The sequence below is a fragment of the Serpula lacrymans genome (assembly GCF_000218685.1).
Source record: "Serpula lacrymans var. lacrymans S7.9 unplaced genomic scaffold SERLAscaffold_1, whole genome shotgun sequence".
Lineage (NCBI taxonomy): Eukaryota > Fungi > Basidiomycota > Agaricomycetes > Boletales > Serpulaceae > Serpula > Serpula lacrymans.
This window is the reverse complement of record NW_006763290.1, coordinates 5,298,346-5,315,803: the sequence shown is the minus strand read 5'-3', so window position 1 is coordinate 5,315,803 and position 17,458 is coordinate 5,298,346. Positions and strand designations below refer to the sequence as shown.

The following is a 17,458-nucleotide window of genomic DNA, read 5'->3' as shown; positions in this document are numbered from 1 at the left end:
TGCTAGTCCATATCAGAAAACATGGGCTCTGTTCTCCGGAAGATATTTTGATTTCGGTCCTGCTCATTTCCCACCGCTCGACTTTTCGTTCGTCCTCTGAGCTCCCCTAGACATGGTTAACATCATGGAGATCGAACAGCAAATTAGTGTCACTCAGCTGCACGCTTCCGTGTCCCCTGCAAATATATCAAACGACATACAGTCCATCACCGATCCCTCGACCGCCCTACAAGCATTTCTATCTGATGAACATGAAACTATCAAACCTTCTGGTGATGCGAACAATGTCCCAGAGTCCTTGGATGTCCACCAACTCCAAGCACAAGTGACAGGCATAGTAGAGACGGAAGGACGCGCCCTCGTCGTCGCCGCTCTCACAGATCCCGAATATATCGACGTCCATCAACTTGAAAGTCAAGCCATACACATGATTGAAACCGAAGGACGCACCCTACTCGTCTCCTATGCCTCCAGGATCCCCATCGTTGGGCGATTTATTAGCACTCGCATCAGCGGGACAGCCGTCGCTACCACCGCGGACGGTAAGCAGACCGAGGTCAATGTCGATATTGCAGATGTAGAGGGACTGGTGTCCGAAACGTCTCCTCTGCTGGGCGAGGCTCTGCGCGCGGGCAAGGATCCAAAAGGCTATGCCGAGAAGCGCATCAAGGCGCTTGTGGTCACATTGACCGGCCCTATTATGAGTCGTGTTCCCGATATCGAGGCTTATGGAGATAATAATAGTGATAATCAAAGTCTCCTGCTTCAATTGTTTATCGAGGTGTTTGTCTTATCGAAATATGCTGGGCCCCTCTTCTTGTAAGCGTCATTTATAATCTTTGCAAGGGACATGTTTCGCTGAATGCCGTCCAAAGTTCGCATATCCAGGAGCATTCGCTAGCGGTAGCCCCTACGGTGTCCCTTGGACACCTATCAACCACGACCCTTGCTGCTTCGACGATAGGTACCATGGCCGCGAGTATTACAGGTCACAGTATCATTCAAGGCTTCATCAGGTGCATCTAGTTCGTTATTGCCTTGAAGTTGAATTCTCATCTTATATTTTTCAGTGCGCTTGATGGCCTCCTTGCATCAGCTGGTTCAGATCATCACCTCGCTACTGTCTGGTGTCTTCGCACAGCCCTTATCACAGCGATCGTTTTAATGGTAATTTATCTCTCATGGCTTATATGCGTTTTACACACTTCACGTACAGCCGATCGTCCAACTCTGGTTCCAAGCTGAATCATTACTACTCCAAATCGGCCAAGATCCAGAGGTCGCAAGCTTAGCTTCTCAATTTCTGAGATTTACTGCCATTGGTCTACCATCCTACGCTTTCAACGAGATAGCAAAGTAGGTGTGACTGCTGCAAGCTTCTCTATGCTCTGATATTGATAAAGGATTGTAGACGATACTTGATTTCACAAGGTAAGTTAGTTGTGACTGCACGACCTCAGAGTTACTTACCGTGATGGATCAAAGATCTTTCCTCCGTTCATACTCGTATTCTTACAATGACAGCACCCCTGAACATGCTCCTTAATTATCTACTTGGTTTGCATCATTCTTTTTTCTGTTAAACCCGAGCTTTTTCACTCACTCGATCACAGTCGACGGGCCAGAATCGTTCCGCCTGGGCTTTGTAGGAGCCCCAGTGTCTACCGCAATCAGTCACAATCTCATCTCTATACTCCTATTTTTTTATATTCTCAAAAGAGTCGTCACCAAACGAGAAGAACTATTCGCGCGATCGTCACCTCCTCCCCCTTTTTTCCATGGCATGTATGACCTCTTGGTTGCAGGTATCTCTGGCGTTGGTGAGCTAGTTATACGTGCTATTATGCTATGTATTGACGTGTTCCAATGGCCAGCTCGGAGTGCTTCGCAGTTGTGGTCTAAAGATCTTGGTGGTCGTAAGTACCATCCCTGGTATCCTGCTGTAGACCTGCGCTGAGCCGGCCACATATGCAGTTGCGGCCAGCATGTAGGGCAATATTTTGTTATTGTTTTCCAGTTGTTCACATGGACGCTACGCTTTTAGGCTGGGCCCTATTGCTTTAGCTACTCAGGCTATCTTGCTTACTACTGCTACAACACTTCATCAAGCACCTCGCGCTCTGTCATCATCGTCTTCTAATCGGTGAGACCAAAGCATACAGTTTATATCACTCCTCTTGAATTGAACGATATCTTAATTTGCATCAGTGTCAAGAAGCTCTTGGGGAGAGGAGATGTGGTCAGGGCCAGAATCGCAACATTGGTGTCCTTTGTAGCTACAGTATTCGGGGTGTTAACGCTTAGGTATGTATATCGTGTTGTATTTTATCTCACTATCGTTCTAATCACATGCATTGACTTATTAGTAACGTCCTGTTGGCTTCTGCGGATTCTTGGGGTGAACTGTTCAATAATGATCCCGGTATTAGCATAAATTCAACATGATGTGAACTCGTTTACTAATCACGGTACGTTGATCTAGCTGTGCTGCAAAACGTCGCCTCTGTCTTGCCCTTTATTGCCCTTTTCCAAGCTGTTCATGGGCTTGGTGCCTGGGTTGATGGTATGCTAGGTGCTCTGGGGAAAACGGTTCGTCATCTATGGCATCATCAGAATTACCTTGCGACTAATGGTGCACATACACAAAGGCCATCTATCCAGCTTTAAATGCCAGGTACATCTCATACCTATTCTAACATATTACTCTTCATCCAACTCACGTGCTTTCGTCCCAAAGCTCTGATTACTTCGTAGGTGAGACCTCCACAGAACCAGAGCTCGCTGTTATCATGCTGACTTATGTGTTTGTTTGTTCTGCGTATTAGGGATTCCTTTGGGACTTTACTTGGCTTTTGGCCGCCATTGGGGGCTCTCTGGGTTATGGGCCGGTTTGATTGCCAGTTTGACTTACTCTTTGGTGGTTGCTGCGATCGTGCTCCTCACTTCGAGCTGGTCTTCACGCGACAAAAACACTCGAGAGGCGGAAGAAGACGAACCGGATTGTGCGGAAGTCTAGTTAAAAATTTTGTGTCATGTTCTTTGTATGGCCAATTAAGTGGAAGGAGAGTGATCAGTTAACTTGATGTGTATCGAATCTGGCTTCGGTTAACTATCGTTTTATTTCTCCGATTAGGAATTTGTTTATCGATATTGTATTGAAATTTTATGACACTAGCAGAATACGACTATAATGACTGGGTTGTTATATTGATAAAAAAGGTGCATTCAAAGCAACACGATTTCTAGTCAACCAAAATGGCTGTCGCAACTGACGGTGTAGATAAAATAGAAGAACTACAGCTTGCCAACGATGCGGCCCCAGAAACAGTCCTGAACAAGAGTGAGCCTGAGGGTGTCTATGACAAGGAGGCCAATTATTTGTGATAACCAGCAAGATAGCTAGAATTGTTCAGAGATCCTTGGAATTGTCTATGGCAAAGAGGCACATATGCTAAGGATAGCGCACGCTATCACGAGAAAAATTAATGAGTCAGGGGGAGTGTCCTTTGCACCGCCAATGGAACGTGCGTGCCAGTTGTGGTCGTATCTCGCAGATAGCATTGAGCTTACTGGAAAGCTCACAGGGGGTCCACTTGGTCATCCACCTATCTTTTTGAGTACATTGAAGCATTTCAGGATACATGAAGGCATCGCGCACCATACATCATGATACGATCTCCCACGTGCAAAGCTGCACTACCACCAGTCTGAGGGCATTGAAAGACCTGATTCGGCTGCGACGAAAAGAAATGTCTGTCACATCGTTACCAACGCAGACTCTATCAATAGCCATACCTGATAATCTTGTGCACATTGATGGATATTGCAGGGACCGTCGACGTGAGAGGGCAGATGCAGAAGCATCGGAAATTCATATCAGTTGAGAATCTCCCATAGCTTCAATCACATTTCCCTGGTATCCCATTGAACGCTGTAAGTGACATATCAGCTTCTATTGCTTTTAGATGCAGACGAGAGAACTTGAAGAGGGAGTAAAGATCAATCCCTTATTTGGTCAACACATAAGTACATATATACATATATTATACGTCAGAAGACGAAGTCAATATGGACAAAAGAACTACGAAATTGAGACCGTTACACACTGCGCACCTAAGTACGCTTTTGAGATTGCTAAAATAAGCACGTACATCAGCATCATTAGAAACCTCAGTATATAAACAAATTACTCACCAGATAAGCCATAAGCTGCTGATAACCAGGATTACCTGGCTGTGGTGCACCCGGAGGCATACTAGACATTGGAGGCGGTGTCATCATTTGGTGAGGAGGGAGCCCATACTGGCCAGATGGTGGTGGCGGCGGTGGAGGTCCTTGAGTAGTTTGTTGAAGCAAGGCAAGGATGTTGGGAGGCAAATTAGCCAAATTTGGCGGACCCTGTCCTGGCTGAGGAGTGGGTGCTTGGGGGGGCATTCCATAAGGATTGGAGTTCCCACCAGGTGGCGGAAGTTGGCCCGGGTAAGGAGGTTGAGCTTGTTGCATGGGAGGAGGTGGTTGATAGTAGGGAGGAGGATTAGGGACTTGAGGAGGCATTTGTGGCATGTTGAGGGCACCAGGCGGTGGTGGGGGCGGTCCAAGTCCGCCTGTGCTGTTCAAACCACCGCCGTTCTGAGGTTGTTTTAGAGCAGCAAGGAGTTGTTGAACTTTTCGAGCTTGCTCCAAGCGTTCGTCAATCGGCTGTATATTTGTCAGAACTAGACATCCTAGGTCTTGAGGAATACTCACGGGCTGCACGGCTGGAGGAGGCTGATTATATGCAGCTGCTGTGTTTGTTGGCTCGCTGTATCCAGGAGACGGTCCGTATCCACCCCCACCTCCTCTGCTGTCAAATCTGTCCCCGTATCCGCCACCGCCACCTCTACCACCTCGACCTCTGTAATCATCATCATAGCGGGCGGGACGGTCACGATCGCGGCCCCATTCGTCACGGCGTTCCCAGTCCTCGCCACCACCTCCGCCACCTCCACCGCCGCCTCCGCCCCCACCTCCACCTCCACCTCCGCCACGTCCCCTACCACGTCCGCGTCCACGCCCTCGACCACGGGAGTGCCCACGTGGACCATCATCCCACTCACGGCCACCTCCACCACCACCTTCATAGTTTCTGTCATCGCGCCTAAATCACGCCACTTGTTAGCATACAAATGTTGAAGGATATCTCTATTTCAGATACCTTTGTCCGCCGCTATTCGGAGGGCCATTGCCCTCCGTCACATCCCATGCAAAGACAATGTCCATGACTCCATCTTGTAAGCCTTGATGTCTCAGTCGATCATACGATTCCTCGCAAGCCTGCACACATATCAGTCGATAAAGTAATATGATATACGATAATTAGTATTCACGTACCCTGATATCATAAAATTCGACGTAGCGTTGACTAATTCAATTCAACAGTCAGATATGTCGATTCGAGGAAAAGGATATGTGCGATACTTACTCGCCACGATCCCCAATTGGTCGTACGGATTTCACATCCCCAAATTGCTGGAACTTACGTCGCACTTCATTATCATCGATGGGTTGACCGGAAGGGGAATTACGGAGGGTGACTATAACGGTGCCCTGTAACTATTATAAAGGGAAAGACGTGTGAACAAGATTTCAAAACGTGAAACAACAACAGTCGTCCCAATGCACCTGATTTTTGTCACCTCCCTGCCGTTGATCATCACGTGGGAGAGAATAATGTACATCGATCTGTCAAAAAAAGAGGAACTTAGTTGATGTCCGCTTGGGCACTGGATTCAGTAAACTTACAGGTCGACCACTAATCTCAGAGCCTTGTAAACGATCTCTCGCACGCTCAGCTGCTCGCAAGTCATACTGAAAATTTGCAATATCTTAGACCGATACTAGAGCTGTATCACAGGTCACTCACGTAAGTAACAAAGACCATTCCTCGTGTCGATATAAGGTCAAAGAAAGTTTTGATCTCTCCATGTTCTTCAAAAGAGTGGCGTACGTCTTCACTATTAGTTTCATACTGCAACACGAAAGACCAATCTCATTAGCTCCTTACGATCGTACACACGGAACGAAATGAAGCGAGAAGAAAAACGCAAAAGGAGCGCTCCACACGCAAGCGATAAATCTCAATATTTCAGAGGTAAGACTTGCCTTGATATTGCGTATGAAAAGTGTACGACAAGGACGTTCACGTTGAATACGTTCTTCTATAATAGAATCGTGCACCTTGTCATCCCTTTCCCGTCGTACGATACGTTTTCCGGAGCGATTACCGTAAGCTCCCTCGTCATAATTTGAGTCTGTTCCGTCTAACAAAGGACCGAGATGTGAGATATGTTTCTTTTAAAGGCCAAAAATACCAGAAAACTAAGGAGAGCAGAAGCGGATGCGCAGCAAAGGCGAACGAACAATACTGCCACCAGGCCAAAGCGACAGTTCAGCAGAACTTTGGCAAAAAAGACAAGTTCTCCCGGCATATGTCAAGGATCCGACGATCACAGCATTCGCACGATTCTCATCCCAGCAATTTTCGCGATGATAACCCAACCTCACGACATGGCTCTCGCTAATGGATAGCTTAAGCTTGCAGGAAAGGCTCTCATTGCCTGACGACCTCTCGACAACAGCATTTGCATCTCTTGCAACGTATACATCGTCAGGTTTGCATGCGCTTTACTTCAAAATTTAAAGACGAGTATATGCCTATAATTCGCTCGATGTTTTTCAGTCTTAATTTCAAGCGCACCTTCAAAATTGCCGTAAGCCTGGTTGTAGCCATCTGAGGCAGGAGGGGCAGTATACTGAGAAGGGCCACCACCATAACCAGCGTTGCCATTTTGGTAAAAGGGTTGTTCTTGTGAGCCAGAATCGTAATTATTGTAGATTCCAATATCGCTCTGGGGTGGAGCTTGGTCGTAAGGAGAGGAGCTTTGGGCTGCATTAGCATCGAAAGCATTATAGCCTCCTCCCCGACCCCGGCCGAATCCTCTCCCACGAGGGGCGCCTCTATGATGATATGTCCTATCCGGTCCAGGACCTCCAGGAGAACCACCTCTCCGAGCAGAGGTTTCAAACCCTCCGTAAGGATGATGCCGATTCATTCCTGATTTCTCAGATGTGAAGATGCTCTCTGATGCGCAGCTTAGGTGTAGGACGAAGGTGATTTAAATCCAGGCGGTGAAATATGACAAGGAGACTGGGCCACAGATGAAATTCGAGGGATTGGTTGGTACCAGATAGGCCTAATTCTTAGCCAGGGCTAAAAGACAGACGATTACTGCTGTAGATGATGGTGGTTGGAGTTCAACCTTCGGACAACGCTGACAAGAAAAATTCGGGGGGAGATGAGAGCGTGGGAATCGGAAAATAAAATTTACGTAATGATATCACCCAATGCGGTCGCTGCGCGTCCCTCAGCCAAGCGTTGCTCGGTGCTCCACTTGACCTTTCCGCAATACAACGACCTCTCACCACCGTGGACGATGTCGAAGCAATATCAGTTCAAACTTGTCCTCCTAGGTATTTCGTCACTTTATCTCTTTTAAACTGTGGGGCTTATTCAAGGTTTTCACCCTCGCAGGAGAGTCTGCCGTAGGAAAGTCCAGGTATGATGGTCGAAATACAAGGGCATTTGATGTAACTCTAATGCCGCATGTAATTCAGCTTGGTACTTAGATTTGTTAAAGATCAGTTTGATGACTATCGGGAGAGTACCATCGGAGGTTGCTAAGTTTCTAGTGGTATACACGTTATCTTTCTGACTTTGCACTTTTCAGCGGCTTTCCTGACCCAAACGGTGACGCTCGACGACCAAAGCACAGTGAAATTTGAGATATGGTTAGTGCATTACAGAATTTTTTTGGGTGCTCTTCTCATCTGTCCGACAGGGATACTGCCGGTCAGGAACGGTATAAGGTATGTTCCAATCACCACTGAATTGCTAGCTGACGCTGACATGGATAATATATCACAGTCACTAGTACGCCTCCTCATTTCTCTCCACCGATATAATCGTAACCTGGATTCTCACAGGCGCCTATGTATTACCGGAACGCCAACTGTGCTGTGGTAGTCTATGACATAACCCAGTCCGCTTCACTCGAGAAGGCTCGTACTTGGATTCGCGAACTTCAACGCCAAGCCGATCCTTCAATAGTGATCGCACTTTGTGGGAACAAGACAGACTTGTCAGCTCGTCGCCAGGTAACGCAAGAGGAAGCAAAGAAATACGCCGAGGAAGAAGGCCTCATGTGGGGCGAGACTAGTGCGAAATCCGGCGAGGGTGTCGCAGACATCTTCACTGCCATTGGTAAGGACATCTAAATCCACGCAAACGTGCAATCTAACGAATGCGAATGTCTTTGTCTACAGCTAAGAAGTTGCCACTCACAGCAGCCCCACCAGCATCAAGGGGAGGCGGTGCTCGCGGAGGTGGACCGGCACCTAGATCAGGAGTCGATCTGAACAGGCAGGCCGGTGGACAGAGTGGACATAACGAAGCCTGCAACTGTTAGTGGCCATCTGTCTGGCATGTTGCACGGTTATCTCCCCAATCCCCCGTCCCTCTTTCGCATTTGCCCCCCACGCTTACACCCGGTTAACTCCTTTTACCTCACCACCATTTAGTAGTCAGTCTTTGCGTTCTTCAGTCTTGTAATCATAAGTATTTTTTGCGATATATGCTGGACTTCTCTCAGGGTATACAGTATATACTCAACTCGTTTCATATTCCCTCACCGTCCTCGAGTCTTACTTCTATGGAGTGAAAAGACCCGAAACCATCCCTGAATAATATGCATATATATGCGTCAAACCCGTTGTATATTTCACCTAGCATATATGAGATAAAATAGATGATGCTCTGACCACAGCAGAGCCACGAAGAAAAAATGCGCCAAGAATACCCAGTCGATACAATAATGATAGAGATAAAAGTGTATGATATATGATAACAGTCCCAAGACAACCATGAGAAGCCTATCCATTTCAAAATCCAGCCGCCTCCAGACCCTTCCTGATATCCGCATGAGCCAGCTCCGACTGCTGAATTTCCTGACTCTTCGACCAGAACCAGTCTTGGCCAGCCGTACCAGACGAATACAACACCCCCTCGATAAAACTCCGTGCAGACGGATCGACGACGAACTGGTAAGGCTTTGACTGATAACGAAGCATCGTCGTTACCGTCTCATGCCATCTCTGCCGCTTCGTGAACGAAATGAAGGCCACGTCGCCTTGGGAAGCCGAGAGTGGGATCGTGTCGTTGTATTGGCCTTGGATCTGGATGACGTCCGTGAGGAACGTCCGAACATAGGGTATACAAGGTCCTTCTGTGGATGTCAGAAGACATTTATAGCCTGAGGACCCATTCAATGGGTCGCACACTTTCACCAACGCATCATACTGTGATTTCCGACTGCAGTGCGACCAGGTCAGATGTAACCGTGCGATAACGACGCTTGACAGGCCTGCCATCACAGCACTCATCGAATGAAAATTGTGGACGTTCCGACATTTCTGCATACGGAAAACGATCAATTTTAGGACAGCGTACTCGAAATATCGAAATGTGGACACACGTACATCTGCAACTCTGATCCAAAAATCGATCACATCCGCCCTTTTGCCCAAAACATCGCTGTTCAAAACGCTCACTTTCACCCACGCCGAAAGCTGGTCGTGTGTGTGGCAGAAGGTGGTAATGTTTTCCACCTCTTCTCCTGTTTGTAGTTTAGCCCAATTAAGACATTCTTGAGGCCGAATGTTTGCATAATATTTATGCTCGATAAGGCACAGCTGCTCGACCAGTTCATCTGGATTCCACCGAAGCAAATCGTTCTTGTGCGATTTTGGCTTGCGACACCTGCGCAAAGAAGCTTGATGACTAAGTGAGGTAGGCCGCGCAAAGGTCTAGCAGAACCTGAGTGAGATCGGGAAGGGAATGGGAACCTGACATTCAGGGCTTACCATACGCTCCAGTGACTGCAGGATCAACTTCGCCGTGAGCACCAAGTGCGATGGCATGACGATGGCTGAGAGGAAACTTGTCAGCTTCTGCGCAATCTCCGGCTCCTCGTCCAACAAGTGGTAATCCTCCAACCACATCGTCATCACCGTCAACACCCTATTCTGAACCGGTCTCAGTTTCTTCTCCTTCCATTCTTCAATCTCTTGAGGCGACAAATTACTCGGTCCTCGCATCTCAAAACGTTCCACTAGCAAATCAAATAGTCTCTCCGCTGTCACAAAACTCCTAAACGTGAGCAGGAATATCTTTCGAAATTCAAGATCATGGGAACCTAGTAGAACACAGCGGGATAAACACGTCAGAGACTCGATTAAAGAGCTCTGAAATACTAACGAATTGGATCGATCGTCAGCTTCTCTACAAGAGCTCGAAGGGTACCCGCTTTGACTTGACCATCCGTATCAGCTTTGAGCTCATCAGAGTAACTTGGTCGCAAATACCAAGGTCCTTGAGGCTGTGGAGACTTTGGGTTGTTGCTGATAGACGTCTCATCACATTGACGCCGCCTGTTCTTCTCCGCTTGTTGCATAGCAATCCGAGCAAAGGCATCAAAAGATTGGTTAATATCAGGGCTGCTCAACAAATTGGTCTCCTCCGACTCTAGTAATGTGGACAGCCGCGAGAGCGAAGCGCGATCGTCTACATACATGGGGCGTCGACGACGATGACGGCCAGAGCTAGAGGTAGAGTCGGAGCGGCTGCGACCGTGTTTGCTGGGTGGATCGTACACGCTTGACTGATACCCTCGAGGTAGAGAGATTGATCGCGGAAGAGACGGTCTCGGGATGATCATCGTTGGCGAAGGGTGAGCCTGAGCGAACTTGGAATCTACGGGAGACTCCTCTTCGTCCGTATCACAGAAGAAGGAATCGAAGCTCTTGCCGCTCAGAAGGCCTGTTTCTGGCGACTGACGTCCGGGAACGAGGTCAGTCGGAGTCACGAGTTGCATAGAAGGGGCCTTCAAAAGTAAAGTAGATTACGATAAATCACAAACCCTCGAGAGTAAACATGCAAATGGTGCATTACCTTGACATCCTCCACTACGCGAACCCAATCCTCTTCATGAGAGTCGGGAAAATGAATCATGGGGTGATTAGATCCGGCTGAGGCAAGACCAGCAGCTTCACGAGGCTTTTCAGCCTCGCCGTCAACACCTTTCTCTTCACGACCATACTGCACCCTCTCTCCCGTCTGCTCTCTCACCAGCTCCACAAACGCACTCGGGATCCAGCCCACACGGTCCTCGTTAGGCCTCATAGCCGCCCACCACCCCGACTCCTCCTGTTTCACCACCACCAACACCTCGTCTGCGCGAAAAGGCAAATGGTCCGGGTCCGTCGAGTCGAAATCGTACCTGCACACCACCATCACCTGCTGGGGGTGCCAGTCGGCTGAGACGCACGAGCTGGGGGTGGTTCCGCTGGTGGTGATGCTGGCATGGGTGGAGGAGGACGGGGTGATCGATGTTGGTGAAGTGTTGCTGTAAGGGCTGTGATACGGCGAGGCGTCTATCGACAGCCGCAGAGACTGGCGGGCGTTCCTCAGTTGCCAACCTGTCGTCCCACCGCGCATGGCATAAAAGCAGGGGGTAGAGTAACGAGGAAGTAAACGGTGAAGAAGCCACTGGCAGTCAAGGCTTATGACTATGACTACGTTCTATCATTCATGAAGTGGCCCCAGTCCATATCTAAATACGATGCAAAAGGTACGAAGGAAAAAAAACAAGAGTGGAATTCTCCAAATCAAGCGACGGTCACCGAATCTACCATCATTTAATCACATTCCCACCATTCATCGTGTCCCCTGATCTCGCTGTGCAAAAACTCATTTACGAGCATCAGTCTTGTTCTGCACTGCAGATGGCAGAACCAACGCAGACACCAGATATTTTGCTCCAAATCCATTTTATTGCTCGCCAATTATTTAAACTACCTAATGCTACCAGATACCCGGACTACGCGAAGCATGGTAGGGCAACGAGATTTTCGTCGTGGGACGGCTCTAGGCCCAGGCATCAGAAGATAGCGACGTATGATACGTATGATAGGAAAATTGAAGGGCACTGCAAGCTGGTCTCGCCGCATCAGTAACTCCCAACGATGGCAAGCCACCTGACAACACCACACCGCACCTTCATACTTCTCTGCCAACATCGCATCTTCGCCCTCAACTCATTCCAGCCATCCACAGTCACCATCATCCTTTTCCTTAACGTAGAAAGGAATTGCAGCGGCGTGCTCCTGTACCGCACAGGCTCAGAGTCCTCAATGGCATAATGTCATTACGGCCAGGCTGTCCACTTGTCATGTCTTGTCTCGATACGGCAGTCTCCTCTTTCCTTTTCTCATGGTTGTGAGTGTGACGGGGAGTGCTGGGGGGGAAAGATGGAGAGCCCTGCGAAATCTATATTTCGATGTAGTTAGGTTATGCTGATCGCCATCCACTACGTGCATAGCTATCAGTATTCTGATGCCCGTAACCCCAACCAGATCAAAATTTAGCCACGTACGATGAGAAACAAGGCGCGACCGCTCGGACACTCGGAGAGCTGTAAAAAAGCCCGTCGGAATACTGGAGAGTCGTGATGTCTGCTGACGGATTAGACTCTTGAAGTAAGCACTTGTCAATTGTGATCGTGATCGTGATACCCCATGTTGTTTTTTTCTTTTTCATTTGCACGATGTTATCTGATTAATATTAGTCAAAACGGCGACAAAAGACGTTAGCCAAACCCATGATCGCACGTCACTGTCCTGTCACCAGCGTCGTTGGTGGGGCCCTCGAAGTCGGGTGAGAGAAAATCTGCAAGGGGCTAATAAAAATAAAAATATAATGGGCATCGCTGCTATAGTAACGAAAAAACGAAAAAGCTTCGAATGGAAAATGGTAGTAGTGATAGTCAATTTGGACGTACACTTGGCCGCATCATGATACTAACCGCCCTTTTGACAATATTGAATTTGAAACGACACACTCAAATCACCAGGAGCGCTCGACCGCCGACTTGGCAAGTTGTATCATTCGATCATGATATACACGTCGGCCTTTCATACCAGTCAAAACAAAATTTCACAAGCTCGAGTGTCCGCATCAAGCGATCGTGGTACGGCGTACCCCGTAGGTCACCTAGTCACCGCCAGGCCGACTCGGACGTATGACAGGACTTTGAATGATGCATGATCGCATGATGGCGAGTACAACCACAGCTGGATATGCGCGAATGGAAGATAAGCAACGACCCGAGACTCGCAAAGTGCCGTACCAGTTCTGAAAACGACCCTTCATGATAAGTAATGTAATAAGTAAACCAGCTCAGGATCAACCCGTTGTCGCAAAAATCCGTTTTTCATGATTTGGCCGAATGCGACCTGATAACGCTGTAAGAAATTTGGATAACATATTAGATACAAAACGCTGCGGACAGGTTCGATCAGATGCCTGTAAGGATAATACGCGTGATGAGTGTGAATACGCTAGCCACGTTGATCGCGCTGACATGGCTGATCGTGCTGACACGGCTGATCGCGCTGAAGTGCCGAAGTACGCTGATCGAGCTCACCAGACTGACCTGTCAATTCAGCCTGAGTGCTGTGATCAAGGATATCCGTCGATTCAGGCAGAGGACACGGACAACGCTGACCTGGTATCAGTAAGGCTCAACAGTCCTATCGCGCCTGGTTCGGCCTAATACGGAGTTTTTAATATATGCTTTTGTTTGCTTTTTGCCGGTTTTCAATTTTAAAGCTTAGAGTAAAAAGAGACAATAGAAGCCATAGTATTTCGTTGTAAATAGTATCTACTAGTTGTTAAAGTGATATCCCCGAGGTAGATTTGTATATTACTAAGCCATTAGTATCAGTAAATACCGTACACGTTGATTCATGATTCTCATCCCATTCCTCAGATGGGTAGCAAGTTGAGTGATAATGCAAGCATTAATATGGGATGGTCCAGGCATCGGAAGGGGAAATTTTGCTCCTAGTGTTGCAGAAACAGCCAGCGAGACTGACTGCTTGATGGCTGCTATAGCAGAAGACAACATTGAGGCTGATGCCAAAGTCAGAAAGATTATAATACATACCTGAGTAGTGCGGCTCCTAGCCGTGTTCTTTGTTGGCTGCTGGCTTCCTCGTTTAAACATCAGGGTTGATTGGCTCTGCAAGCATATTTGAGTTATCAATAAATGAGTGTGCATCGTGTAGCCTGATGACATACCTTGTAAGTTTGAAGACTCAAAGGCCTGCAACATCAAGTGTTCGTGTTGGTGGTATTCAAAAGGGAGCAAGCATGTGAACGACAGGCGGGAGCCTCGCCCTCCTTATATACAACATGTGGCGCTGGTGGAGCTAGAAACGTCATGATTAGTTAATTATCAAGAGATACTGTATCCTCGCTCACTGGAAGTGGAGCCCAACAATACACTTGGACCCATAATCCAACAACCCATGCCATCATACACAGGAAAGCGACGACGACGTAGTTCCACGCCTTGTATTGAAGAGACGTCGTCGTCAGAAAACAGCTCAAAGTCATCTACTTATAATAATGCTGCTCCCACAGTTCTTGCACATGCTGCCGAAGGTCCCAGTAAACTCGAGCAACACTGGCTGAAAATTCATGGAGACACATATTCAGTAAAGCAGAAGGAAAATAATGCAGGGCTTGTAGCTGCAACAAGTCCCCTGGTCTCACCTCGTACACCTACGCCGCCTCCGCCAACCAAAGACTCTCCAGTGCTGAGATTGGGCTCCACAAGCACGCACACATCTGACGGTGTGATATCATACCATGATGGTGGTGGATTTGGTCAGGGTTGTCCTGTGGATAGAAAAGGGCGTTATAAGTACAATCGGCTTGAACGATACCAGCAAAGTACCCCGAGTTTTTCGACACCCACTAAATCCCGGGTAGATGACACAGCGAGTGCTGATAAACTTCCTACGCCTGGTGTGAACCTGGTCAATTCTTTTAATGCGGCAAACAAAGAGGTAAGAAATTCAATACACAAGAATTATGTTTTGTGACTTACCAGTTTGATTGAAAGAACTCTGTGGTAAATGTTGCCGAGACAACAGGAAAAAGTGATGGAAAAGGCACCGTCCCTTTGAAGCGTCGCATAGGTGATCAAGATACCATTGACAATGAGGTACACATATTGAGATCACAGTAATTTGGGCTCACCGTTGGTACCATTCAGCAGATGGTCAATATTATTCCCCCATTGACTCCTGGGACCGGTCGTGGGGCGCGTCAATTCCTCGTATCACAAATGGAGCTCTCACCGCTTAACCCAGGGAAAAGGAGGAGAGTTGCAAGGTCAGAAGCACCAGACAGTCGAGTCTCTCAAGATTTGGAAGAGACATTGCGGAACATCAAAAAGAATCTTGATGAGGTGGGAAAAGTGTTGAAAGAAGACGTTGGAGGGGCGATCCGCGAGCAGACTGAAGTGCTGAAGGGTGTTCTCCATGAGTTTGTGTCAAAGTAGAGCGGGTACAAATCACTGCTGTATCATTATTGTTGATTGTGTTAGTAAAGACTGTACGAACCTGCCTTTCTCTTTGTCCAACTTGTCTCCCATAGTCTTGGACAGTTTCTTGAACTCGTGTTTGGACTTGGCGTTATCGACACCTCAGTTACAGTTTGAGTCGTCCAGATTTAAGCTTGATTGAAGCTTGATTGAAGCTTGATCGATTGATCATCGATAAGATTACAAAGCCAATCAGTCATTCAAGGTCTGGCCATTGATAACATCAATTCGCTAGTATTTGTATCTTATCTAATAACAGAGGCACTATCTATACACATGTGCCTTCACTCCTCGAAGTTATCGCTTCCATCTTCGCTGTTCCCACCCTCGTTGAGTCCCCCAGAGCCTCGTTCAGAATGGCTGTTATGGCCTTCGGGCTGTTCATATCCATCCTCATCATGATTCAATGCAGCCATCACACTTTGCATTAATTGATCCCTGTCTGTGTTGCTCAGTTGGCCTGCGAGTCCATGGCTTGTATTGGGGAAAAGGACTTGATCCCACTCTCGGAATATATTGAGTACACTTTTTTTTTGTTTTTGAAGGCCGCTTAAAAGGTACTCCAGGTAGTTGTCAAAATCATCGTGCCAACGAATGCCAGATTCGTTCCCCTTTTCCTTGAGGCACTCGTCTGGAGATAAGGCCCAACGAGCCTAAATAAATCCCTGTATGTTAGTCAGATTTCTCTATGAGCTCAAGAAGTACTCACAAGGACAGCAGAAGCTGCGACCATGCCAGGCGTTGTATGGTTTAATCCCCATTTTAGATCCATCGTTTCATTGTTTCTTGCAGCACGGGAAGATTCGCCTTCGTTCATTGCAATTACGGATGCAGGCCCTCGTATGATACAGCTCATTGTCTGCTTGGTTGGCTTTTAGTTCTTATTTTTTTTCAGCTGTTATTGACTCACTTTCTGAAGAATTGGATTCAAAAAAACTGTTTGGATGTCGAAGCGTCCCTTGTAGTCACGATGAAGGACACTGACGTTCCATGGATGATACATCGAGGTACCGTTTGCATTTTCTACCCGCCCAATATCTTCGCTAAACTTTGCACATCGTTTGCGGGATATCCTCAAGTCTTCCTCTGTGCAATTAAAAATGGTGGCACCTCGAGATCGAAGACGAGTAGCTGTGTTTGACCGCTGTTCTTGCATTCCATCACGGAACTGAAAATCAGGTGAGTTTCGAACACTGCTTACAAAATTCTGGACCACTCACTGAACGGCCTAACCAGTGATTCGGAAGGTCACCATGGTATGTGGCAGGAACAATGTCTAAAATATCACGAAGCTGACCTTGCACTTTAGCAGCTGTGCTGCCAAAACGGTCCAGTTTATCATACTCGTCGTCAATGGTTGTTTGAAAAGTCTTGGTAGGCTCATGTAGCCAAAGAGCATGAGTTATCTCAAACTGATGCCCCAGTCCCTTGATTACTTGCTCGTGGTGCGTGTCATCATCTCTTGAGCTCTTGGTTTTTTTTTCCTTCTTTGATCCCCTTTCAACAGACTCATCCTGATGTACCTCATTCATAGCATCGTCGTATTTACGACGCATAGTTTTAGCTTCTTCCTTTGCAGCATTAGCTGCAATTTGAGCGTTACGGGCAGCCTATATACACCATCAGCACATCTTTGTGGACAAGAAACTAACTGTCTCTACCTTATACAGTGATGCCGGTGACATTCGCAGACTGATTTGTGATAAATCACTATCTGATTCCGTGTTACTGATGGGTTTCTGCGCAGAGCTTGGATGCTCGTTACTATCTGGTGAGTCTGATACCTCTGAATCATCTCCACCTCTCTCTCGTTCACTATTGCCCTCCATTTCGGTACTAGACGCCTGTCTGCGTGAAACAACTCTGCTCTTTGCATGGGCTATTCTTCTTCCTGGAGCTTGAGCAGTCTGACG

At 47.5% G+C, this 17,458-nt stretch overlaps 7 protein-coding genes across 7 annotated transcripts; 4 read left to right on the top strand and 3 right to left on the bottom strand.

Annotated features, from left to right (window-relative positions):
- Positions 1–124: 124 nt before the first annotated feature.
- Positions 125–3,016, top strand: SERLADRAFT_432789 (uncharacterized protein; the record flags this gene model as incomplete). The annotated part of the gene is made up of 16 exons (XM_007312954.1): positions 125–819; positions 876–1,016; positions 1,071–1,167; positions 1,217–1,356; positions 1,412–1,431; positions 1,486–1,557; positions 1,614–1,820; positions 1,875–1,916; positions 1,975–1,987; positions 2,045–2,143; positions 2,209–2,304; positions 2,367–2,422; positions 2,483–2,589; positions 2,649–2,674; positions 2,738–2,754; positions 2,826–3,016. The coding sequence occupies 16 exons, from the start codon at positions 125–127 to the stop codon at positions 3,014–3,016; spliced, it is 2,019 nt and encodes a 672-aa protein (XP_007313016.1).
- A 2,178-nt stretch (positions 3,017–5,194) lies between these two features.
- On the bottom strand, positions 5,195–7,239 carry SERLADRAFT_444710 (uncharacterized protein; the record flags this gene model as incomplete). Its single annotated transcript, XM_007312953.1, has 8 exons — positions 5,195–5,313; positions 5,371–5,401; positions 5,462–5,592; positions 5,662–5,721; positions 5,782–5,847; positions 5,903–6,007; positions 6,142–6,299; positions 6,737–7,239. Coding segments are annotated over 8 exons (1,023 nt in total), but the record flags the coding sequence as incomplete, so codon positions are not given.
- A 166-nt stretch (positions 7,240–7,405) lies between these two features.
- On the top strand, positions 7,406–9,507 carry SERLADRAFT_455824 (uncharacterized protein; the record flags this gene model as incomplete). The annotated part of the gene is given in 8 exon segments (XM_007312952.1): positions 7,406–7,509; positions 7,571–7,595; positions 7,654–7,712; positions 7,767–7,827; positions 7,878–7,905; positions 8,017–8,299; positions 8,362–9,152; positions 9,171–9,507. 7 exon segments carry the CDS (start codon positions 7,473–7,475, stop codon positions 8,502–8,504), a joined length of 636 nt encoding a protein of 211 aa, XP_007313014.1.
- On the bottom strand, positions 8,977–10,667 carry SERLADRAFT_344874 (uncharacterized protein; the record flags this gene model as incomplete). Its single annotated transcript, XM_007312951.1, has 4 exons — positions 8,977–9,507; positions 9,574–9,900; positions 9,958–10,289; positions 10,352–10,667. 4 exons carry the CDS (start codon positions 10,665–10,667, stop codon positions 8,977–8,979), a joined length of 1,506 nt encoding a protein of 501 aa, XP_007313013.1.
- A 1,156-nt stretch (positions 10,668–11,823) lies between these two features.
- On the top strand, positions 11,824–12,849 carry SERLADRAFT_455820 (uncharacterized protein; the record flags this gene model as incomplete). Its single annotated transcript, XM_007312950.1, has 2 exons — positions 11,824–12,630; positions 12,720–12,849. One exon carries the CDS (start codon positions 11,878–11,880, stop codon positions 12,106–12,108), a length of 231 nt encoding a protein of 76 aa, XP_007313012.1.
- Positions 12,850–14,463: 1,614 nt separating this feature from the next.
- On the top strand, positions 14,464–15,669 carry SERLADRAFT_412573 (uncharacterized protein; the record flags this gene model as incomplete). Its single annotated transcript, XM_007312949.1, has 3 exons — positions 14,464–15,006; positions 15,063–15,164; positions 15,219–15,669. The coding sequence occupies 3 exons, from the start codon at positions 14,464–14,466 to the stop codon at positions 15,501–15,503; spliced, it is 930 nt and encodes a 309-aa protein (XP_007313011.1).
- A 160-nt stretch (positions 15,670–15,829) lies between these two features.
- SERLADRAFT_405025 (uncharacterized protein) lies at positions 15,830–17,374 on the bottom strand (the record flags this gene model as incomplete). The annotated part of the gene is made up of 5 exons (XM_007312948.1): positions 15,830–16,198; positions 16,255–16,416; positions 16,456–16,713; positions 16,766–17,155; positions 17,198–17,374. 5 exons carry the CDS (start codon positions 17,372–17,374, stop codon positions 15,830–15,832), a joined length of 1,356 nt encoding a protein of 451 aa, XP_007313010.1.
- Positions 17,375–17,458: the final 84 nt, after the last annotated feature.